Source organism: Denticeps clupeoides, chromosome 20, assembly GCF_900700375.1.
Source record: "Denticeps clupeoides chromosome 20, fDenClu1.1, whole genome shotgun sequence".
Lineage (NCBI taxonomy): Eukaryota > Metazoa > Chordata > Actinopteri > Clupeiformes > Denticipitidae > Denticeps > Denticeps clupeoides.
In genome coordinates this window covers 12,431,815-12,452,783 of record NC_041726.1, presented here as the reverse complement: position 1 = coordinate 12,452,783, position 20,969 = coordinate 12,431,815, and the positions used below count along the sequence as shown (strand labels likewise).

The 20,969-nt window shown below is 43.4% G+C and overlaps 1 protein-coding gene across 4 annotated transcripts in view; it reads right to left on the bottom strand.

Moving 5' to 3' along the window:
- Positions 1–3,307: 3,307 nt before the first annotated feature.
- The window catches only part of LOC114770063 (glutamate receptor ionotropic, kainate 5), a 66,976-nt gene continuing 49,314 nt past the window's right edge, over positions 3,308–20,969 (bottom strand). For 3 of the 4 annotated variants that reach the window (XM_028963680.1, XM_028963679.1, XM_028963677.1), the window contains exons 9-20: positions 19,296–19,448; positions 18,523–18,627; positions 18,063–18,170; positions 16,923–17,126; positions 14,541–14,654; positions 14,176–14,285; positions 13,260–13,433; positions 12,739–12,904; positions 11,588–11,813; positions 8,537–8,665; positions 7,721–7,887; positions 3,308–6,978 (exon numbers count right to left, since the gene is read on the bottom strand). In XM_028963680.1, coding sequence (XP_028819513.1) covers positions 6,346–6,978; positions 7,721–7,887; positions 8,537–8,665; positions 11,588–11,813; positions 12,739–12,904; positions 13,260–13,433; positions 14,176–14,285; positions 14,541–14,654; positions 16,923–17,126; positions 18,063–18,170; positions 18,523–18,627; positions 19,296–19,448 — 2,289 coding nt within the window. In that variant the 3' untranslated portion in view covers positions 3,308–6,345. The remainder of the gene's footprint in view (positions 6,979–7,720; positions 7,888–8,536; positions 8,666–11,587; positions 11,814–12,738; positions 12,905–13,259; positions 13,434–14,175; positions 14,286–14,540; positions 14,655–16,922; positions 17,127–18,062; positions 18,171–18,522; positions 18,628–19,295; positions 19,449–20,969) is intronic. The other variant, XM_028963678.1, reaches the window with a different exon arrangement.

Sequence of the window (20,969 nt, the reverse complement as noted above, 5' to 3'; positions counted from 1 at the left end):
CACACACACACACACACACACACACACACACATACACACACTGCTGCTGTTCTGCTCGTTGCTGGGGTTTTTGGGTTCATGATTTGGAGGACTTGCCAGAGGACATCAGGTGTGAGCAGAAAGTTATCAAAACTTTTATTAACAAAAATAAAACCCATGTAGACAGAAACCAGGAGAGGACCAGTATGTGGTGTCACAAGTCCCATTAAGAATTTTATTGTCCCCTATATTTTTCTCTTTCTTTAGAGATGTTCCATAAAACGACATTGCCATTAGCTGAATAATTTCAGTTATAAGGTCATGATGCAGCATTCCCATTGGACGGTTGTTACATTTGTCTTAAATTATTGCAATTCGGTGTGTGTGTGTGTGTGTGTGTGTGTGTGTGTGTGTATATATATATATATATATATATATATATATATATATATATATATATACTGTGTATATACTGTGTGTGTGCATGTATATATATATACACACACTCATACATACCATTCACACACACATATATGGTTTTTGTTTTACTATCAAAACATTTTTTATTACAATTGGTATGATGCTACATATTAACAATTTAATTAACAATTATAATACCTTAACAACATCACCTTTGTGAGTGAATTGATATAACAAATTCTGAGTGTACACAACTCTGACTCCCAGTGGCCGCTGGGCATCATAGCTGCTGCATATGCCACTGATAAATTCCTGATCAGTCCCAGCGGACGCTGATAGGGAGAGGATGATATTGGGAGGTAGTAACCTAGTGGGTAACACACTTGCCTACGAACCAGAAGACACAGGTTCAAATCCCACTTACTACCATTGTGTCCCTGGGTTGCTTACTACCATTGTAACACTAAGTTGCTCCAGGGGGACTGTCCCTGTAACCTCTGGATAAAGGCGTCTGATAAATGCTGTAAATGTAAATGTATGATCAGAACTCATTCATAAGCCAGGCTGCACCTGTGGAAAGTAGAGCTGTCCTCCAGTACAAACCCCATACTGGTATGTGCTGAAGTGTATGTTTGTGTCAGTGACTCTTGATGTGCCACACAGAATCGTGCGTAGCCATGACTTCCTGTCCAAGGTGCAGAGTGAGGAGTGATGAGGGATCTGAGGTAGGAGGGTTCTGACCCTGCCTTGGCTTTATAGGCAACCATCAGTATGCTGAATCTGATGTGGGCAGCTACAGGAAGCGGTGTGGGAGAATTTGAGAAGGTTGAAAAGAAGTCGTGCTTCTTCCTTCGAATGGGAGAAAAGTCGCTCAGTTTAATATCATCACGTGTCTCTGATGGGAACAGCTGAATTCTTTTGAATTTCTGCATGTGTGAGAGAAATGCGAATTCACTAAATATTGTTTCTCTATTTTTCTCCACCATCTCCACTGATGGTCAGACAATAATGTAACTTATTTCAGGATAAATATTTCAGGACATGTTGTACTTGCTTACAGGCATTGATTTTTTCCTTAAAAACATTTTGTTTCTTTTTCGATCTGATAGCCAAACCACAAAATTCCGTTTTTTGTCCTTTCACAAGTAAGTGTCGCCCACACAATCATTTTGAGTTCCTTGTCAAAACCATTCATCTTGTTCCACTTTGGAATGATCTAATTAACCAATGATCTGGTAAAAGCTGGCAAAATGCACCATGGAAACGACAGGGGACTTTCTGTAAATCCTCTTTATAATATTCTGTGCAAACAGGACATGACTTGTCGTTCTTTCACCAGTGATAAATACAAAGCGTTGCAATGAGTGAAGAGATGTGAGTGGATCTTCTACTGGATAAAAACATGACAGAGTGACTGCTTCTGTCTGCGGTTTTGGGTAAGTACAGTAATAATTTTTATGCTGTTTTTTTTTTTTTTTTTTTTACTGATTTCTCTTTCTAGTTTTTTACCAGGGAAGTGTCAGGTCATGGCATTGGTTCACACTAGACAATTATTCTTTTCTGTCACTCTTTTGACCCGAGAGAAAGGTCGACAGACAATGTGAGCTTTTTCGATTTCGTAGTAAATTAGAGTAACATGCATAAGTGTTTAACCGCCGTGACTACCTAACATGTTTAACCGTCACGGCCAAAATATCAAATGTCTCCTCCGTTCTTTGTGTGTTGCCCTCTGTTTTTATTGGTGTGTAATGCAACTTGTTCAAGACACTGTTAGTGGACAACCACGTGATCTCCCATCATCCCTTCAATTGGTGAAACATATATATATATCTCGCAGGTGGAGTTGCATTGGTTGCCTGGCAACAGTGAAAAGCATGTTGTGGTAAAGAAGATCCTTTTTCCAAATAATCAATAGAGGAATCTTTGCTCAAGGACAGGGTAAAATTCTCAGCCTCTTGGTCTTTGTTTCGAAACTCTCACAATCTCCAATGTGACTGCAGAGGATGCCGACCTGTAATAAAATCTGAATTTATATTCAAAACAATTCTTTTTTTTAAGTGTATTGTGGATTGACTGATATGGTATGAAGAATTAAAAAATACCAGTAAGTGTGCAAATGAACACTTTTAGAACAAGCTGAAACAAACTTATCTGTCATTGACTCAGTTCATATGTAGCAACAGAAGATTCTTTTTCGCCACAATACAAGACAGTGTTTTACCTGTCGTGGGATTCTGCTGTGCTCTTACTTTGCTGTCTCTGATTTCTCCATTTTCTCATTTTCTTTTTACCCTTTATCACATTAACTTATCGTTTCTGGACCACCAACCCACCGTTCTAAATGCGACTGCAGGTAGCAAGTTCTTTTGTGTTAATAATGAATAAGCAAAATCACTTTTGTCTTTTTTCATGCCCGAGAAAAGGCAAAGCTTTTCAACAAAGGTGAGACAAAAGTTTTCACAGATGCCAAAAAGGATAAAAATAACCTTATGTGTGTGTTATACTTAACACACATTCATTTTTACATATTTAAATACTTTTCAGGTTCTTTAAGGCAACATTATTGTGAAACATAAGAAAGACCAGGACAGCTAAAAATATAAAGAAGTCTATATCATTGTAGCAGATTCACATGATTTTATATCAGATTGCAGACGTGATTCTGTGATTTGCTCTTTTTTACTTCTGATATTGGGTTATCTGTATAACTGAACTGATGTCATGCATGACCTTCTTGACCTTCAGCTCAGTTGCATATTTATCTTGCAAGACAAAATCATTTTTATCATCTGTTATCATTGACATTACATATTTTATAGCAAATACATTCCTAAATGTAACTCTTTAGTATTGAACCATATATTGTCTCTGATTAATAGTGTGAATAAAAATAGGAAAATGCTACACATAGTATGAATAGCTGTTTTTATTCCAAATGCATTTATCTATATATTTGAACAGCAGAGGGTAGGTTCCCTCCTACATAAACTCACATGTCGGTATGAATAATAACAATAGATTTATAATAATAATCATTTTCTTCATTGTTGTAATCTGTTTAGGACCAGAATAGAAATTTTTTATGAAAATAACATAAGGAAAATAAACCGATAGAAATGTCCGCAGCCGAACACACACACGCACACACACACACACACACACACACACACACACACACACACACACACACACACTCAAAAACACGTGCTCACACGCATATGCAGAGACTCATGCAAAACAGAAACAACAGTGTTATGAGCTCCGGCTCTGGGCGAACGGTACAACGTGTGACTACTGCGGATGTGAGTCGCACATGCACACAACCAGTTCACCAGTTGTCACAAGTGATCAGAACGTGCGCTCTGGTTTACCTTGATCACGAGAATTCCCCCTTTTGTAGAAAACGTAATTTCAAGCATATCTGTTCAACTTAAAAACTGAACAGTATTGAGGTCTAAAACAGTTGTAAATATATAGAAGGTTGTAGACTCACATGATAAGTGACACATAATCAACAAATAATGAAATATTGATACTTCTGCCAGTCCGGTAAATGTTACCTAGGGTCACATGTCCCACAAATTGTGTCTGGAAAGGTCTGTAGAATTTAGCTGCTGTAGAGCTGCTTAAAATATCACTTAGTGATATATCGCCCTAGTGTGGACCAGTTTCCCGCCCACTTGCTCTAGCCGAAGTACGTTAGCACACCCACCAAACCCATCCCCACATGCTAAGGTGTCACCCTAACGTTAACTAAACATCACCAGGCAAACCACATCTGTTTCTTACTCACTAGATCCTTGTTTTCTCCTTGTTTGACTGCATTACTAATCGAATAATTCAAATGTTCGCATTGATCTTTTTAATTAAATTGCCTCCTGTGTACTTTTTTATAATGGGGTTATTTAGAGAGCGAGTACTCACTGTGTAAAGATTCGTACCACTACACTAGAGCACTTGTCCAGTGATTAGATTGGAAATCAACTAATACATTACTAATTGATATGTTCCGTGATATATTTACATGTAAACATGTAAATGTTCTCTGGATGTATCTGCACCTCCAACAAAATGTCACATAATAACCACGGAAGTATTTGTCGTGGGTTGAGAAAATTCACACTTCAAATGCTGTGAATACAACAAGAGGCTCAGTGTCGTGTACAAGTGCTGCGTTTGAATGGACCCAGTGAATTTGCAATCATGACTAAGGGGCTTCCAGAACCTTCACACCAGGGGAGCATTCATATAGCCTCTTCTCGTCAACAAGGTAATCAGGACCATATTTAACTGCATCATACGAACTGGCACGTACAGGTTTTGTGCATGTATGACTCAATTTGACAGTTTTTCTCATCTAATTTCAGTGTCTTACAGCTGTAATGTGGATTTGCCCATGACATCATTGAAGAAACTTTAAAGCTTCTTTAAATATTCCTGACCTCCCAAAAGGTTACAGACTAAACAACTGAAGTATGAATATGAGACATGAATTGGGCAGCTTGTCCTGAGAGAGGACCCTTCATTCTCTGCGTTACGGTGATATTTTGCCACTATCCACCAATCATAGCGCTGCCAAATGAAGCCACTTACTTACATGCAATCAGCCACCAGCAGAATCTCATATTAAACACAAGATATAGGGTGCATTGTTGCTCAATTTTCATTCATATAATCGCCAATCACAGCAAGTGTGGTCAGCATTTTGCCACCAACAGAAAACCACTTTCATTCAAGAACATGGACCCATTGAGTGTTAAAACTGGGGCCAACCAAGAATAGAGCTGCTCTTCCTCCAACTGTGTAATCAACCGACCATGAGTAAGAAGGTATAAGAAGGCCATTAACATAAGACAGTGGTATAGTTTAGGGAAAAGACTGGACCAATGGCAGGTTCCCAGTTTAATTTCTCTTGTTACAGCTTGACTTTGTGGACGTACACAGAATGGTTCAAAATGTGGTTCTCTGTTGGCATAAAATGACTGTCTGTGGATTCTTCATTGATTTCTGATTTACCTTAAGTGGAACAGGAAAATACAGTAATAATAATCGTTTGCATTATTATGCCACATTGCTAGTCACCTGGAGGCTAAGGAAAGTCTAACTAAGTCTTTTTAGTTGAATTTTGTCAGGTTGTAGAAACAAACTCACCATTCCGATCCAAAATGACTTTTTCCACAATGGTCAAATGACAACATTGAAATAAGGTTCAACCGTATAATGGGTTTACCCAAGAAAATAACCAATGACCTTAAAATCACCGCCGACGATCACCTTTGCACTGTTTTCCGGACTACCTGGGCAAAAGACTGAGGAGCCTGCTGCGGTAAAAGTAAAAGGATGGAACACGGAAAATTAGAGTGAAAAGTAAAGAAACTAGAGCACTGACATTGATTCACACCTTACTTTGAACATTATTCCAAATTCTGAAACTCGAGCACTTTTCAACTCGGGAATAAAAGTCTGCTCCCGGGAGAGGGGGCGGTCAGGCCTGTCTCCGCCAATGTGTGTGCGCACGTCTTCAATATGAAATCGGTCGGGACCCTCTGCCTCTCTCTCTCTCTCGCTCTCTCTCTCTGTCAATCTGGAGGGTTTGTGGTCCAGGTAAGTGAGGCGTCACCCCAGAGCGCGGAATGCCTCGCCCTCCCGCCACCGTGTCATTCGGTGGTCTTCAGCGGTGCACCGACATGTTGCATAGTGCCTGGTCGTGTTGACCAAACGTTAGGATCCAGGTATAGCGAGTCTCCCGCCACACAGTGGACTTTTTGTAGCATCCCACTGAATTTAGCCATGACTTCTGGTGTCCTCGTTTTAACTTGGTGTCACCATTTCCAATACGAGAAAGAAGAGTTTCCCATGATTCCTCGCTCCGAAAGTGGGGTGACTGGGTAAGGAGGAGTGTCTGTGTGTTTGTGAACGTCTCGCCCCTGTCCTGGTGTCACCAGCTCAGTCCTGCTTGCTCAGTATGTCTGTGGCGGGGGTTTTGCAGGGAGGCAGGGGCCGAGGTGGAGGAACAGGTTTGGGTTTTTGCCGCCGCGGACTGTTGGAACCGCCGCCCTCGCTGTCTGTGTTGGAGGAGGACAGGGGTGGGGGTGGGGGCAGTCGGGGCAGGGAGGACGTGGCCGAAGCTGGAGGCGGGATTCTGGAGCAGGAAGATGCGGAGCGGAGGCTCTGGATCCGGCGACACTCTTGGCAGATGCGGACGTGAGTGCAGCTGCGCGGCGGCGCCGGGGGCGGTGGAGGGGGTGTGTTGGAGACCCCTGCGGCTGCCAAAGGCTCTTCCAGAAGGTGCTGAGGACCAGGGCCAATGTCTGAGGGACCTCCGGGTCCCACCCCAGCTCCTGCTGTGGTCCCCACTGCCGGTCCCCCCGTCAGCGGCCCGACTCCGCTGTAGAGTTTACCGTTGCTCAGGCGCATCTCCCGCACCAGTCGAATGGGCCGCGGCGCCCCTAAGGAGAGACGAGACTGATGCCGTAGAACCCCTGTACCAGAGTACGGCCGTCGCCGACGGGAACGGGAACTCTTCTTACAGGAGATGGCATTTCGGAACTCGGTCATCATCTCTTGACACACCGACACCTGCAAAAGAAACGTCCTGCTGAACTGCTTCTTAAACTCAGTCTCATATCATGATTGTTCGTAATAGTCCTCCAGCATTTGCTGTACTGCTGGCCTCAAACATCGAGTTAAATTTAATAAGACAGAGCATGTGGGGAGCGTTTACTAATGTCACGTATAGTACGTCTTGCACAAAAAAGCAGATAAAACAAGATTTACTTTTTAGTATTAAATCAGAGGAGACAATGGTAATGCATGGCAGCACATCCTCATTCCTTTTCTGTTTCCTGTGTACATCTCAGGACCAAACATCTGGACAGGTTATCAGAACTTCATGACAAGAATTCTGATTCTGATGTTTGGGAACACTCCCCACATTTTGGAAATATCCTCAGGGTGCTAGCAGGGTGCTGCTACCAGAAAGATCTAGACATCCAAAAGCTGTAAACTCATAAATATTCTTAATCACTTTAAACACTTATTGTCAACGCAAAGCTCTCGATCTGATAAGCTAGAAAAGACAATCACAAAAGGCAACAATTACAAGCGCTGGGAATGCACTGGTACTTGCAGGTGGTTCTGTATTAAAATGTTTTAGAGTGTTAGAGAGTGCAGTGTGGAGCAGAAGAAAAACTGCAGTGAACAAGTATCTGCTGCTTTGATCGGTATCAGTGCACCCTCAACAGTGATGCTTAACACACACACACACACACACACAACACACTCAAAAAGAGAGCAATGGCCCATCGCCATGGTAACCTACTGGGGGGTGTCTGTGATTTCGCCCGTGGCAGGGGTGGGGGCGTACCTCGTCTGTCTCAGCCGAGCGGCGCGTAGACCAGACAAACTCCATAATGGCCACAAACACGGCAATGATCAGGCCACAGATGAGGACCACAAAGATCCCCCCAATGTTCTCCATTCCCAGGCCTGAGGAGGAGGAGATGGCATGTCACACTCTCGAACTGGGCCACTTACCCACAAGACTCAAAAATAAAGACATTTGTTGTACATTTTGCCATTTAAAAAAAAAAAAACATGCTGTGTGATGATGGCCAGCAGGGGTCTTTTATTTCTCATTATTAATTCAGCTCACCAGTAAACCCCCCTCCCATCTTACTGGGAAGCACATCACATCCCTGATTTACTGCGGTAATGTTTTGGCAGCTCTGGAAATTTCGAGCGCTCCCACTGTGCACTGCTTGGCCCTGTTTTTTTTTTTTTCTGCCAGTGATACATGATGACACAGATTTGTGTGGTGACTTGTGCATTAGAGCAACAAGCCACAAGAGGCCATGGATTAAATTGAATTTTTCCACTTTAATGCCTACCCTTGCGTGGTTGCATTCTATAAAGCGATTGCGACAGCGGAATTAAAATATAAATCTAATATTCAGTACAACAATTTATGAATCATTATTCCAGTTAGGAGAACTATATGGAACTCGAATGAAATGTGGTCCCAGGCGTGTGGGTATAATGGATGTTCTATATAAGACCAGGATGCCTGAGATTAGCGGAAGGCCTTGAGCTGCCCCTCATTTTTTGAGAGCCTGCTGCAGCAAACGGAGCCACCCACCTTTGGCCCTGTGGTCTTCCTCCTTAGGACACTGACCCCCCTCCCACCAGCGGCGCTTCAGAATCTCCAGCCTGTTGTTCTCCTGCAGCTGCAACACTCCCAGAGAGATCTCCTCTCTGAACGGAGACCCTGGGTTCGACAGACAGAGAGAGAATGAGACTTGACACACATGATCAGATTAAAGTATGCAGCCCTCTTGATACGTGGGCTCTGTTTGCAGGAGCACGGTTTAAATTCCATCGAAATTCTGATCCTATTTTCCTGGCTAATGCCTAAAGGGACAAACTCCAGCTCCCGTCATGGATATAGAGACTATACGGGTGGATTTGTTCCTCGGCGCTCAAATGCGCTGATCCCGCCAGTGTTCAAACGTGAGATGCCCAGTCTGGGGAGATCAATAAACCCCAGGCATGGAAGACAGAACCACAGATAAGTTTGAGTTGTGAATGAATAATACATTAACTGGAATAATCTAATTTCTCTTAAGTCAAACATTCAGTGCTCTGCCTGATGGGTCGGAAGAGAAGTGAAAACCAAGAAACTGCATTATGCATAGGTCTGTGCTCCAAAGCAGTAGCCATTTCGTGTGGCGTCCTTCAGGATTGTCCCTCTGTCTTGACGAGCCTTTCGGTGCCTTCCAAACAAAACTACCACCAAAGCATAATGCTGCTAACGTACACAGGAATAAAAGATAATCAGACCAGGAAATGTGATTTTTTTTTCTCTCCCTCAAACAAAGGCGTGTTGTCAGCCTTCCGACCAGATTTGATTAAGAGCATACTGTATTGTGCAGGACTCTGCGGGCCCCTTAGTGGCGTCCCTTACCACAGCGCGTCTTGCTGGGACACTTCATCTTGGAGGACGGCCAGTTCTGGGCGAATTTCATGGTTGTTCCACATTTTAAAATGATGGACTTTAGCGTGCTTCAGGGATAATTCATTGCCTCGGAATTCATTTTCATTTCCTTGCACTGTCTGAAAATGCACCAGAATGGGGATGGTCTGGGAGCCTGTGAAACACCTCTAATGCGTTGGTATAGGCATCAGCCAGATATTTGTGTGGGATCATATTTGCATTTCAGTATTCGAGATTTGGTTAAATAAGACCACAATAAATAATTTCTAAACTTTCCAACCTTTAATGAGACAAATGAACTGTCCAATTCAGATCTGGACACACAGTGGAAAAAGTACAAACAAGCTGGTGGCATAAGTGTGGGTCTCCTTGGGTTCTCACTTGCAACCAATTAAAGGGACTCTGATTAAACCAAAATAAAGTTCAGCTTTCCTAGCAGGACTTTCCTGACATTTACTCAGTTGCCTGCTTCCAGAAGCTTGTGGGAAAACGGGTTGTGGTCTGACGAGACCAAGGTTTCTGGCCACAACTCCAAAAGGTATACTTGCCACAAAGACAACGCACAAAAACGGGGACGTTTGTGGTGGCAGTGTCATGCTTTGGGGTTGCTTTTCTCCAGCTGGAACTGGCGCTTTAGTCAATAGACCAGTCACCTTCAAACAGAGGTATTCAGGAGAGGAATTGATGACAATGATCCCAATGACAATGATCCCAAAGCGAAATCTGCAGAGTGTCTCTAATACGGGGTGTAAACATCTCATGGCCACGCCCACCCACTGCAACAGATTGGCAGTGCTTTAATGCAAGGAAAATACAGTCCTCAGATTCCCAACTATCCAGGTCAGGTGACACAATAGTTGTCCATCACCCAAAACAGGAGCTAACAGAAACAGTGTCTGGCCACTGTGGTACAAATTCCAAAAAGACAAGTAGAAAATTCACCATAAGTATAAGTGATTTTCATTCACAACACTCTGCCCCACTAGACTTCGCTGCGCCTTGCCAAAAATCTCTTCATCATCGACATTTTAATGATCAGACGGCGTCGTTATTAGAGGCGTGAGCTTGCTGGCTGTGACAGGGGAATGCCGAGAAGGCGCCTCTGTGCGGAACCCGGCGCTGACATTTTACAAAAGCAGACTGTTGACAGTAGCCAGCTGCAGATGGATCTGGCCTGGCGCCATCATGATTAGTTCTTTGGCCGCCAGAAATGAACAGATGGTGCGTCAGAGCAGGACAGGCCCTCCATATCAATGAACCGCACAGCCCTGTTCCTCAGAAGGAGCCCGGATTTGACAAAAAATGCTACTAGTGAGTCACGACTCGAGACCGACGTTGCGCGGTACCTCGTGGCAGAAAAGTTTTATAGCGTTCTGCCCTCCGACAGCAAGTGCACTTGCCCTCTGGGTTGCCAAGGAAGCAGCTGGGGTAGCCATGGCAACACATCTCTTGCGAGTGCCCGTCAAACTTGAGTAAATGTGTAGAGATAGGAAGCGGGATGGTGCCTTCCTACAAGGGAGGACTCAAGCGGCTCTGGGGGTTCGATTTTGATGCAGATGAGGATGTGCTGATGACACAGTAAATAGCCAGAGGGGGACCGGGAGCGTCAGTGGCCGTGTCTGGCATGTTTGTGAGCCAAAGGGCTCTGCCATGTCAAAAAGAGTGCTTGCCATTTCATTAAATGTTTTTACACAAGCCAAGCCCAAGATCAAGGACCCCCAGAGGAATTCGGGATCAACTGACACTCACCAGCCACTTCAGTAGACATAGTTGCACTGTAAACACAGTCGTTCATGACTGCAACCATGCATAGTTTGTAATCAGTGCGTAATTGTATGTTTTCAGGCTCTCTTTGGTGCAGCTTATACAGTGGATCTGTTACCTATTGAAGTGTATTGAATGAAAGTGGGTTGTCGTTTCTAAACGTCACGACTCTGAAACGTTCCGACACACCTACTCTATGGTGGCTATTTTGAAGAATATCCTCTGATAGAGGAAACAAAATATGTTTCATGAATTGAATTTCTCAACTTAGGAACTCGTTCACATTCCACTGGCGAACATAATGTATTTGAGAGATCCAAGAGAGTGAAATGTTGTAATTTCCCGCTTTAAAGAGTCTGACATACATATTATTAGTGTACTCCATAACCTTGTCACCACATATTCCTCCTTTCCCCCTGCATCAAGACTTACCGAGCGGCATGCCAATGCCGTAGCCCTTGGTGTCCAGCAGGCCCCCTATCTGGGTGAGGTTGCAGTTGAGGCGCCGGTGGTACTCGTTCATGGTGCTCTCCAGCAGGAAGGCATATTTGGAGTTGACCACGCGGGCGATGCCCTCCTCTGTGCTCTTCACGAACACACTCGGCTGCTTGGAGTACATGTAGTTCCACATGCGCTGGTAGGTCTGGTAGCGCGAGTTCTGCCGAGGACATGCACAACGGACGGAAATGCAAAGAGTGTTTACAGAGAGTGTTTGAAAGTGTGTAATTAGGAACCAGAGCGAGCGAGCGAGCGAGAGAGAGATTAATTCAATTTTAACAGAAAGGTCGTCTGTGAGCGTGACACACCAGAGCACTCAGCTCAGGGGGGAACAGCTCATTAAACCAACTGTGCTCCTAATTAGGTGCAGCATGATTTAAAGTCTCAGGCAAAGTTAAGCCTGATGTAACAATAAAAATGAGGGAACGTGGGCTGAAAGCTATGTAAACATAAGCCGTCGTGAACTTGTCTATAACGTTGAAAACACAAAATAGAAAGAAAGTATGACTTTGAAAACAACAAAAGATTTGTCAGTCTTTACCAACAATGGCCATGTTTAAGGGAGACATGCTCTGGTTTTTCAAACATACACTTTGGTGAGTATTTTGTGTGTTTTTGTAAAATGAATTAAACCTGTGCTATATTTACTACACATTAAATACATTTACATTTACAGCATTTATCAGACGCCCTTATCCAGAGCAACTTACAATCGGTATTTACAGGGACAGTGCCCCTGGAGCAATTTAGGGTTAAGTGTCTTGCTCAGGGACACGATGGTAGTAAGTGGGATTTGAACCTGGGTCTTCTGGTTTTATAGGCGATATAGGCTAGTACCACCCATATATATACTACCAATACATATTTTATGGTAATGGTTATGGCTAATAGCTCATGAATGAGACAAATTATTAGAATATTACCTATGTTCAATCCAAAAAGGCTCCACAATACAGAATGACTGTAATAATAAAGTGAATACTTGGTTGGGGAATGAAGGGTTAAAGCGTTATCTTTAGGAATTAAATTATTCATATTTATTGAGATGCATTAGTGCATGTGAAAACACACAAACAGTAATGTACCATGAAGAAAGTCATGGTGCTCCCTCCTTGAATGGTGCCATACTGGATGTTGGTTTGGTCAGCTAGGTCGTCGGCTGACTCGATGGGCACCTCCATTCTCTGTACAGTGAGGAAGGCCGCCAGATTGGCCGTGTAGGAAGAAATGATGATTAGGGTAAAAGCCCACCTGAAACAAACACACACACATGCAGTGCTTTTGTAGACTTAGCATATGAGCTACAGAAGAATAAGAACAGGCCTGTTTTGTATTGTGTCCTGTCTCTGATCCTGATAAGCTGCTGGACACCCTAATCTCCCCTGGGATCCATGCTCTCTCTCTCTCTCTCTCTCTCTCTATCTCTCTCTATCTGTCTGTCTATGTGTCTGTCTACACAGAAACATGTAATAATCTATAGTACATCAGATCTAAACTATACATTTAAAACATACTGCATACAGAAGACAACACACTAAAATGTAGAAGATATAATAAGTCTATGACAAACACACACACATATAACCATACAGACAAACACACTTACCAGACCCCACTAACACAGCGTGTAGACAAGGCCCGAGGCATAATCTCCGAGCCCTGCTGCATGAACCCCCCCACTGGGAACCACAAGCTGTTGCCCAGCGTGTACTGGTTCTCCAGCAGATCCCGCCGCTCTCGCAGGCACGGGTGAGGGTTGTACCACTCGTAGGGGCTCAGTCTGCGATAAAGGTCAGAAGTCAGATTCTGTGAATTCTGTGTATGTATCAAAAGGTAAAGGGTTATGCAGCTCAGACAAGATCATACATAATATACATGACAGTTTGTGCTGTGTGTGCACTGGTGCAAAAATTAAAAGGTCACGGTATTCAAATGGCCCCTGTTAAGCAAGTCAAACTTACAAAACGAAAACTAAAATAACATTTTATGTATTTCACACCCAAATGACAGAAAATAACCAATAACTATTATCTAAATAAATATATTTATACATACACACACACTGGCCAAATGTGTATATATCACCGGCCCCGAAATAAGAAGGTGGCCAGTTCGAATCCCGATCCGCCAAGGTGCCACCGAGGTGCCACTGAGTAAAGCACCGTCCCCACACACTGCTCCCCAGGTGCCTGTCATGGCTGCCCACTGCTCACCAAGGGTGATGGTTAAAAGCAGAGGACACATTTCCTTGTGTCACCCTGTGCTGTGCTGCAGTGTTTCACAATGACAATCACTTTCACTTCTATATACATATATATTTACTAGTATAATCCCCCACAGCAGATTATTAAATGGCTTTGGGTAAGCTTTTAGAATTTAGGAATCAATAATGACCTGTTTGTATGATTATGTTATGATTTATAATATACTTGCAAAAAAGTAAAACCTCATGGTATGTTTGCAAAATAGAATTTGAAGTTTATTAGAATGCAAGTTGGTGCACCACAAGGTGGCGATATTACCTCGCTGCCAAGAAGAGCACACAGCTAACAGCAAGGTAGGCTAACAGCATGAAGAGCCAGACAGCTGGGGAGAAAGGGTCCAGGAAGGAGAAGTAACCCGGTTTCCGACCCTGAAAAAGAACGCAGTTCAGCCAGGCTCTAATAGAATTTCTTTATAGCACGCAGTTTTCCGGGACGCCGTCATGACACAGGGATGCAAGGCCATCCCCGTCCTTGTGGACCTAGTTTGGAGTTTATTTAAAATCTCTCCAGATTTGTCAAAGTGAGCTGAGGCAAGACACTTTAAAAAAACATCATCCTTAAAGTGCAAGGTGAATGGTGCAATGGAACTTGGTTTTCAAAGGCAAATCAGAATAATCACTTACTATATGTACACGGTAGAGGATGCTGATGCCCAGAGACATGAAAGGTTTGGAAAAATCAATGACCTTCTCCCGTTCCGAGGTGATGGTGAAGCCAGCCACTGCCAGGTCTGCTTTCTGTATAAAACGAATATTAGAAATACAAGTCAGACAGAGACAGCGGTCCAGGGAGGAAGCCAGATTGGACAAACTTCCTGTCTCACCTACGGCCAAAAGAAAAGGAAATCAAAGCGATAAAAGAGGAGGGTGTCTTTATGTGGAATTGTGCTGGCACAGTGTGGTCCACTTACAGCGAAGAGTCATGGCAAATCAATGCACAGTCATTGTGAGAGACGAGAAAAAAATGTTATGTGAGCATCACTGAATGGCTGGAGTATATAAAAGTTTTGTAAATCATATGTCATGGCCAGTCACCAGATGATGGATTTTTTTCACCACCATCCAAAGATTAGCAGAAATGGCGGATTTTATGTAACCGACACATGAAAAGATGCTTGTGGGCATCACAGAGAAGCACTAATGTTAGTAAATGAGCTTGAACGTGTTTTTTTTATCGGCTGATAGTGTTTGTATTGATCTTGGTGCATTTGTTTCATTATGAGGGAGGGAAAAAGGGACAGGGGAGCCAATAAAAATGGCACAGTAAAAGGGCAAGAGTAAAAGGCGCTTGTTTTGGCAAGAAGAGTCAGGAATTTGCGGAGGGGAGGACAGGGACAAGGACAAAAGTGACAGGTCTTGGAGACGGAATGGGAAGGGAAAAGTGTGGCGACGCAGGGATGGGCTTCCCGGCCCGGGAGCCTCGCCAGTGCTACTCGACTCTAGGAGAACGGGACCCCAGGCGGCTCACAGCCTCGTTAATGACTTCTTAATTGATTAACGAGGCTGGGCTCATTAGACCCTTTTCTTTTTTTTCCCGCCACTGTTTCATCAGGCCCGGGTGCCAGCGGGGTGGGAGTGTGGGGTCAAGCTCGGCAGCTTTTTGTGTGCGCACCTGTCTGTACGTGTCAAGGCAGCTTTTGTCTCCGCATTTGCGTGGCTGTGTGTGGAACAGCATCTACACGAGCGATGCCCTCACCGGGACCCTCGGCGGTAATTGATACACACTGAAGAGTAATTAGTGACAGAGACTTTTGATTAGTGAGCTCTTTGTTGCAACGCGCAGCTGAGACCTCCCGGCACAAGAGGTAAAATAAGGGCATTGTCATCATCATTACCAGCGTCATTATCTTTAGCACTAGTGCTAAAAGCACAGCGGCAAATCTAATAGACTTTGTAGTAATAACAGTGAGCAATTAAAGCAGTAATGATTTTGGTAATGGTCGGTGGAGAAGTAATCTTTACGTTAACACCGCCGGTTGTCGACCGGAAACTGATGGCTCTGCGCTGGTCGTGCACCGTAGCAGGACAGAGAAGCCTAGAGCTCCGTGGCACTTGGAGGAGTTTTTTTTGTTCAGCGAAAATCCCGCTTCACCCACTTTGGCTGCGTTTAACAGGCCCGGCAGAGAACCCTCTACGTCTGCAGGCCGCCGAGAACCGACTCATTATCCTTGCAAAACTGCTCTAAATTACACTGCTCACTAAATAAAGTAAACATGTCATCCCTGGCAAAAAAACGCACCGGGCTAGAGAGGCTCGGCAGTCGCCGTGGCAACAGGCAGACTGCACGGTCACTTCGGTGGAAGTCAAGCGAGTCACAATTGGACAATTAGTTTTTTTTTGTTTTTTTTTCAGGCTGCACCATGAAAATATGACTGCGAGGACATGAAATATTTAAGTGCGCGGACAGCGGTGGTTCAGAGAGCAGAAGGATCTGGAGGGCGAACCTTCAGCTGCACCAAGATGGAGGCCCCCCCCCCCCCCCCCCCCCCCCCCCCCCCCCAAAAAAAAAAAATGTTCCTCCAGCTGTTAGCTTCACATCTTTAGAAATAGTTCCATTTAGGACATGATATCTACAATCTGCAGAATTTATGTACAAACTTGTGTCTAAAATTGGCCCTTTGTCCTTTTTGAATTATGCTGTTGTGACCCAATAATTTCCCTGGTGGGTTTTAGTTTAGTAATTACTTTTACAGACCTGAACCAAAAATTTGGTCAAATTCTCTAACCATTCTAAGACTGTGTATCTGAATTGTACCAAGCATTGTGATGGTATATTGGATTCATTTCCATGTGGTACAGGTTCTCAAATCATGGTATCACAAAGGATCTGGCCTGACCCCTCTGAGGTACAATCAACTGAACGGAACAGTTTTGTATCTGGAGGTTTAATATTGTGCCCTGTGTGTACTTTTATTTCACAATTGTAGTATTCCGTTTTAAAAAGTTAAACTGTGATATATATAAATGTGCCAATGAATGCATGCCAAGGAGCGATGCTGTACCTACCCGGTTGATGAGCTCCCCAACCATGCCAGTCCAAGAGCCATTGGGCTCCGGTGCTCCATACAACCCGTCATCTACCAGCTTGATCCGGAAGGAGAACTTCAAAATATCTGCCAGCTCGTTCAGCATATCCACGCAGAAGCCCTCGTACTGGTCGTTTCCATGGAATTCTTGGTAGTTTTCTTTCCGCATCACATATGGATTCTCCTGCGGGATTCGGTACAGAAGGTTCAGACTTTTGGGGTAAATCCATTCCCCCTGCAAATGCAGATTCATCTGGACAGAAGTGTCTGTAATACCGTACATTCTGACCTTGCATTCTGATTGGCTGAGAGTGCTGCAGTACAGAAATATCACAACATCAGTACCCTGGATCTGCATCTCTTTAAATATCATTCCACCTCATTTACCTTGTTTAACAGGTCACAAGATAAGGAGATAAACATTTGCACATACTTGCCACTGCTGGCCGCTGACTGAATTACGTTACTTAGCAACAAACAGTTTGCTAAGGAGAAAGGAGAACCTAAAAGAGAATGTTTTTTGTACTGTTTTAACATCAATTCAAACATATGCACAGTTAGACTTGGATACATGTTATTGGTCCTGCTATCCATTTAAAGCAAATTAAATGTATGTATTAAAAAGCAATATTACGATAATATTACTAGTAGACTAATAAATATCGGAGTAGACTTGCTGCGATGGCTGCAGAAGGACTGTGTGTTTACAATGGATCCCACATAACTCAGGCAATTAAATGTTTCATGTATTTGCAATTTCTCTATTACTATGCAGCGTTTGTGTCTAAATGAGAACATTTACGATCTTCCTCCTCTGGATTTATTCTAACCTGATTTAACCACCATCTGTGTGTAGTTTGATATTGTGGATGACTGAACATTGCTGATTTGCGAGAACAAAATTCTGTTATAAAATCCACAACTCGAACAAGTGACTATGCTGGCATCAGCATTTAAAAAAAAAAAAAAAAACACTCTCATTTAATGATACAGCAATGCATGGATGGCGGTGCGGAGTCCAGTTTAACGATAATCTGCGCGTTCATTAAACCCCCCACCCACCCAGAAGGAAGCAAATAGTCCTCCTGAGAATATTGCCTGGGTCCCAGACGGCCCTTACCAATATGGTGGTGACTATGAGTGTCTTGTTGGCCAGCGTTTCAGACATGTTGATGTCTAAGGACGTGGAGTTCATTGCCAGCGTGTTGTTGGAGTACCAGATGCCGATCTGTCATTGGGGGAACGGGAAAAAGCAATAAGAATCGCTGCCTGTGACGTGGGTTGTAAAAGTAGGTAAAATAAAAAAAAAAACAAGGCTCACAGACTACTAATGCAGCAGCTCAGTGGAGCTTATTTTTTACAATTGTGCGTTTCTTTCGGGTCGCTTCAAACAGACAGAGAGAGGAAAATAGCAAGAGAGAGATTGAGAGAGAGAGACGGAGAGGGCGTGTGTGCGAACGTGTATAGTAACGTGACCTTGTGGTGACCCCTTTAGGGTTTCTCCGGGATATACAAAGAGCAGCTGTGTCAGAGTACGCGTATGTCGTGGCGAGTGCGTGCGTGCGTGTGTGTTGTATGACCTCTTTGTGGCCTCCTCTGTGTTTCTCCAGTATGTGCAACGTGTAGTTTGTCCTTTGGCCTTTGCTGTTGAACTCCACACGTCCCGTGAGGCCATCGTACTCCACCTGAGCACGGAGGCGGCAGGAGCACAAGGCAGAACAGCGATAAGGGAGAGAGACCGGCACAGGGAAAATGTGCCAGAGCTGAAACATTATCCCCACTCTGCAAGGACAAACACGCTAAGTAAAGAGTTTTAGCCGCTTGACAGAGCTGGAGGAGACTCCGGCAAAACAGAGACAGCGAGATGGAGAGATTCTGGGTGAGCTGCAGACGGGAAGGAAAGAAAGAGGAAGATGTGGCACGAAGTGAGAATGACAGACGAGAAGAGGAGCGGAGGCGCTGCCAAAGAAGGGTGTCAGAAAGATGGAGCGATGCATGGCGACAGGCAAACAAGTCAAAGTCTCAAGGAAAAGTGGCAGATTGGGAGGGACGGTGATGTGGCAGACACAGGTAAATTCCAGACGAACAGAGGCAGACAACACATGCACAGCAGCCCAATGCACACGCACAACATCTAACACCGATGCAAAAACTATCGCAGAAGAAGACAAAACCACAGAGAGGACAGACTAAACAAAACAGGCCTTTTTCCCCATCTGAGGGATGCAAAGGTCAACCACAGAACCAAAAGCACTGCAGTAAGCAAAAAATATGCTGTTTGCAACAGCATCCGCCATACACACAGCCACATTAAAGATACAAAATGGCCGCCAATGTCGCCATGGAAACACACCATGCGCAGGTAGTTCATGAGGCTGGTGCCGTGTTGCCATATGAGGGGCGAGGTGCAGCTGAGGGGCTTCACTCCGATCTCCTGGCTGCGGTTCAGCTCCCTCACTGCACTCACCACCACATGAACTGCATCGAACATCAGAGCTGAGGAGAGCTGGAGAGAAGGAACAGAGGGAAAGGAGTGTAAATACAGTAAAAACCTATGCCAAGTTATATACGAACACTCTAATTAGTGATGCACTGCTATAAATATTGATGTATTGGCATATTGAGCTTTCTCAGCCAATCAAAATGCCCGGTCAGATCTAATTGTGCAGAGATAATTTACTTGAGTTCACGCTGTACCGGATGATATTGCCACTAGTGTGCTGCACTTGAAAGAGCCGCACGGTGCTAATATTTAACGGTATGACCTCATTTATGGCAAAGTTTAATTACTCTAATTAGTGGAAACACTAATAGAAAATATATTTACAGTTACAGCATTTGGCAGACGCTCATATCCAGAGCGACTTACATAAACCCTTAAGATTTCAATCATTGTAACCCCCTCATTTGGTTCATTAGGACCTGCAATGCAAATACCATTAGTTTCATAACTCAGAATCCAATTTTTAAAAATTAAATGTACATAGCAGTCCAATTTAATCTAAGTATGTCCTCAAAATTAAAGTTTTTAGCTTTAATTTGAAGACCTTTAGTAACTCATTTAGTTGTAGGTAGTTCCACCACCTTGGATATATATAGATATAGTGGCTGGATTAGTGAACTTGATTAAAAGTCGACATTACCAGAGATTTACAGTCCATCACGGTTTCTCATTACGCTGATTAGAAGTGAGAAAAAAAGATCCTGTAAACTTGTTGATTACACAATAGTTCAAGAGATGGGGGAGCTTTACCATGAAATAGTGGCACTGAAATATGTGCTGTTGTCACAGGGATGAGAGTCCCGAGTTAACCACAGTTCGCCTGTTAATGTTTATATATTATTATATATAATTGAGAATTAATATGGTGTAAACCCAGCAGAATGATATTTAAAATAACTGTAACATTATTATGAAGTCAGATGATGTGATAATACACTTGGGGTCATGCTATATCATATGATATTGACAATGGTTAGCAGACCTATGCTGACTTTCCATTAACCAAAATTTCAATATTAGCTCTTAAAAAGACATTTATGCTCCATGACATTAAAAAAATTTATGTGCAATGAGAACATTGGTATAAGTAAACTTTGTATTTGAATTGTTATATCATATCATAAAGTCACATCATAAAATTAATTCTTCACTTTTCCCTTTTTAATAAGAAAAAAAAAAAAACAACTAAAACTAAGAAATCTAAGATCTTACAATGAAAAATTGCTCTATGTCCAAATACATTGCCATTCGGACAAGTAGAGGACAGAACTAATATGCTGCTGTAAAGTGCACCACTCCCACCTCACCGTCCCCTGATTGAAATCTGAGATTTTCCTGAGAGACTCAGTCAGTCAGTGGTAGGGAGGTGGCCAGGCTGGCAGTGTTAAATAATGGACAAAGCCAAAGACAGGGACACATTTTTCATTGTACTGTCGCTGCATGCCTGCACCAGGCCCGACCGAACTGGATTTATTGAGAATCCTGAAAATGTGTCAAGAAATACACAGACTGCAGTCACTCAAC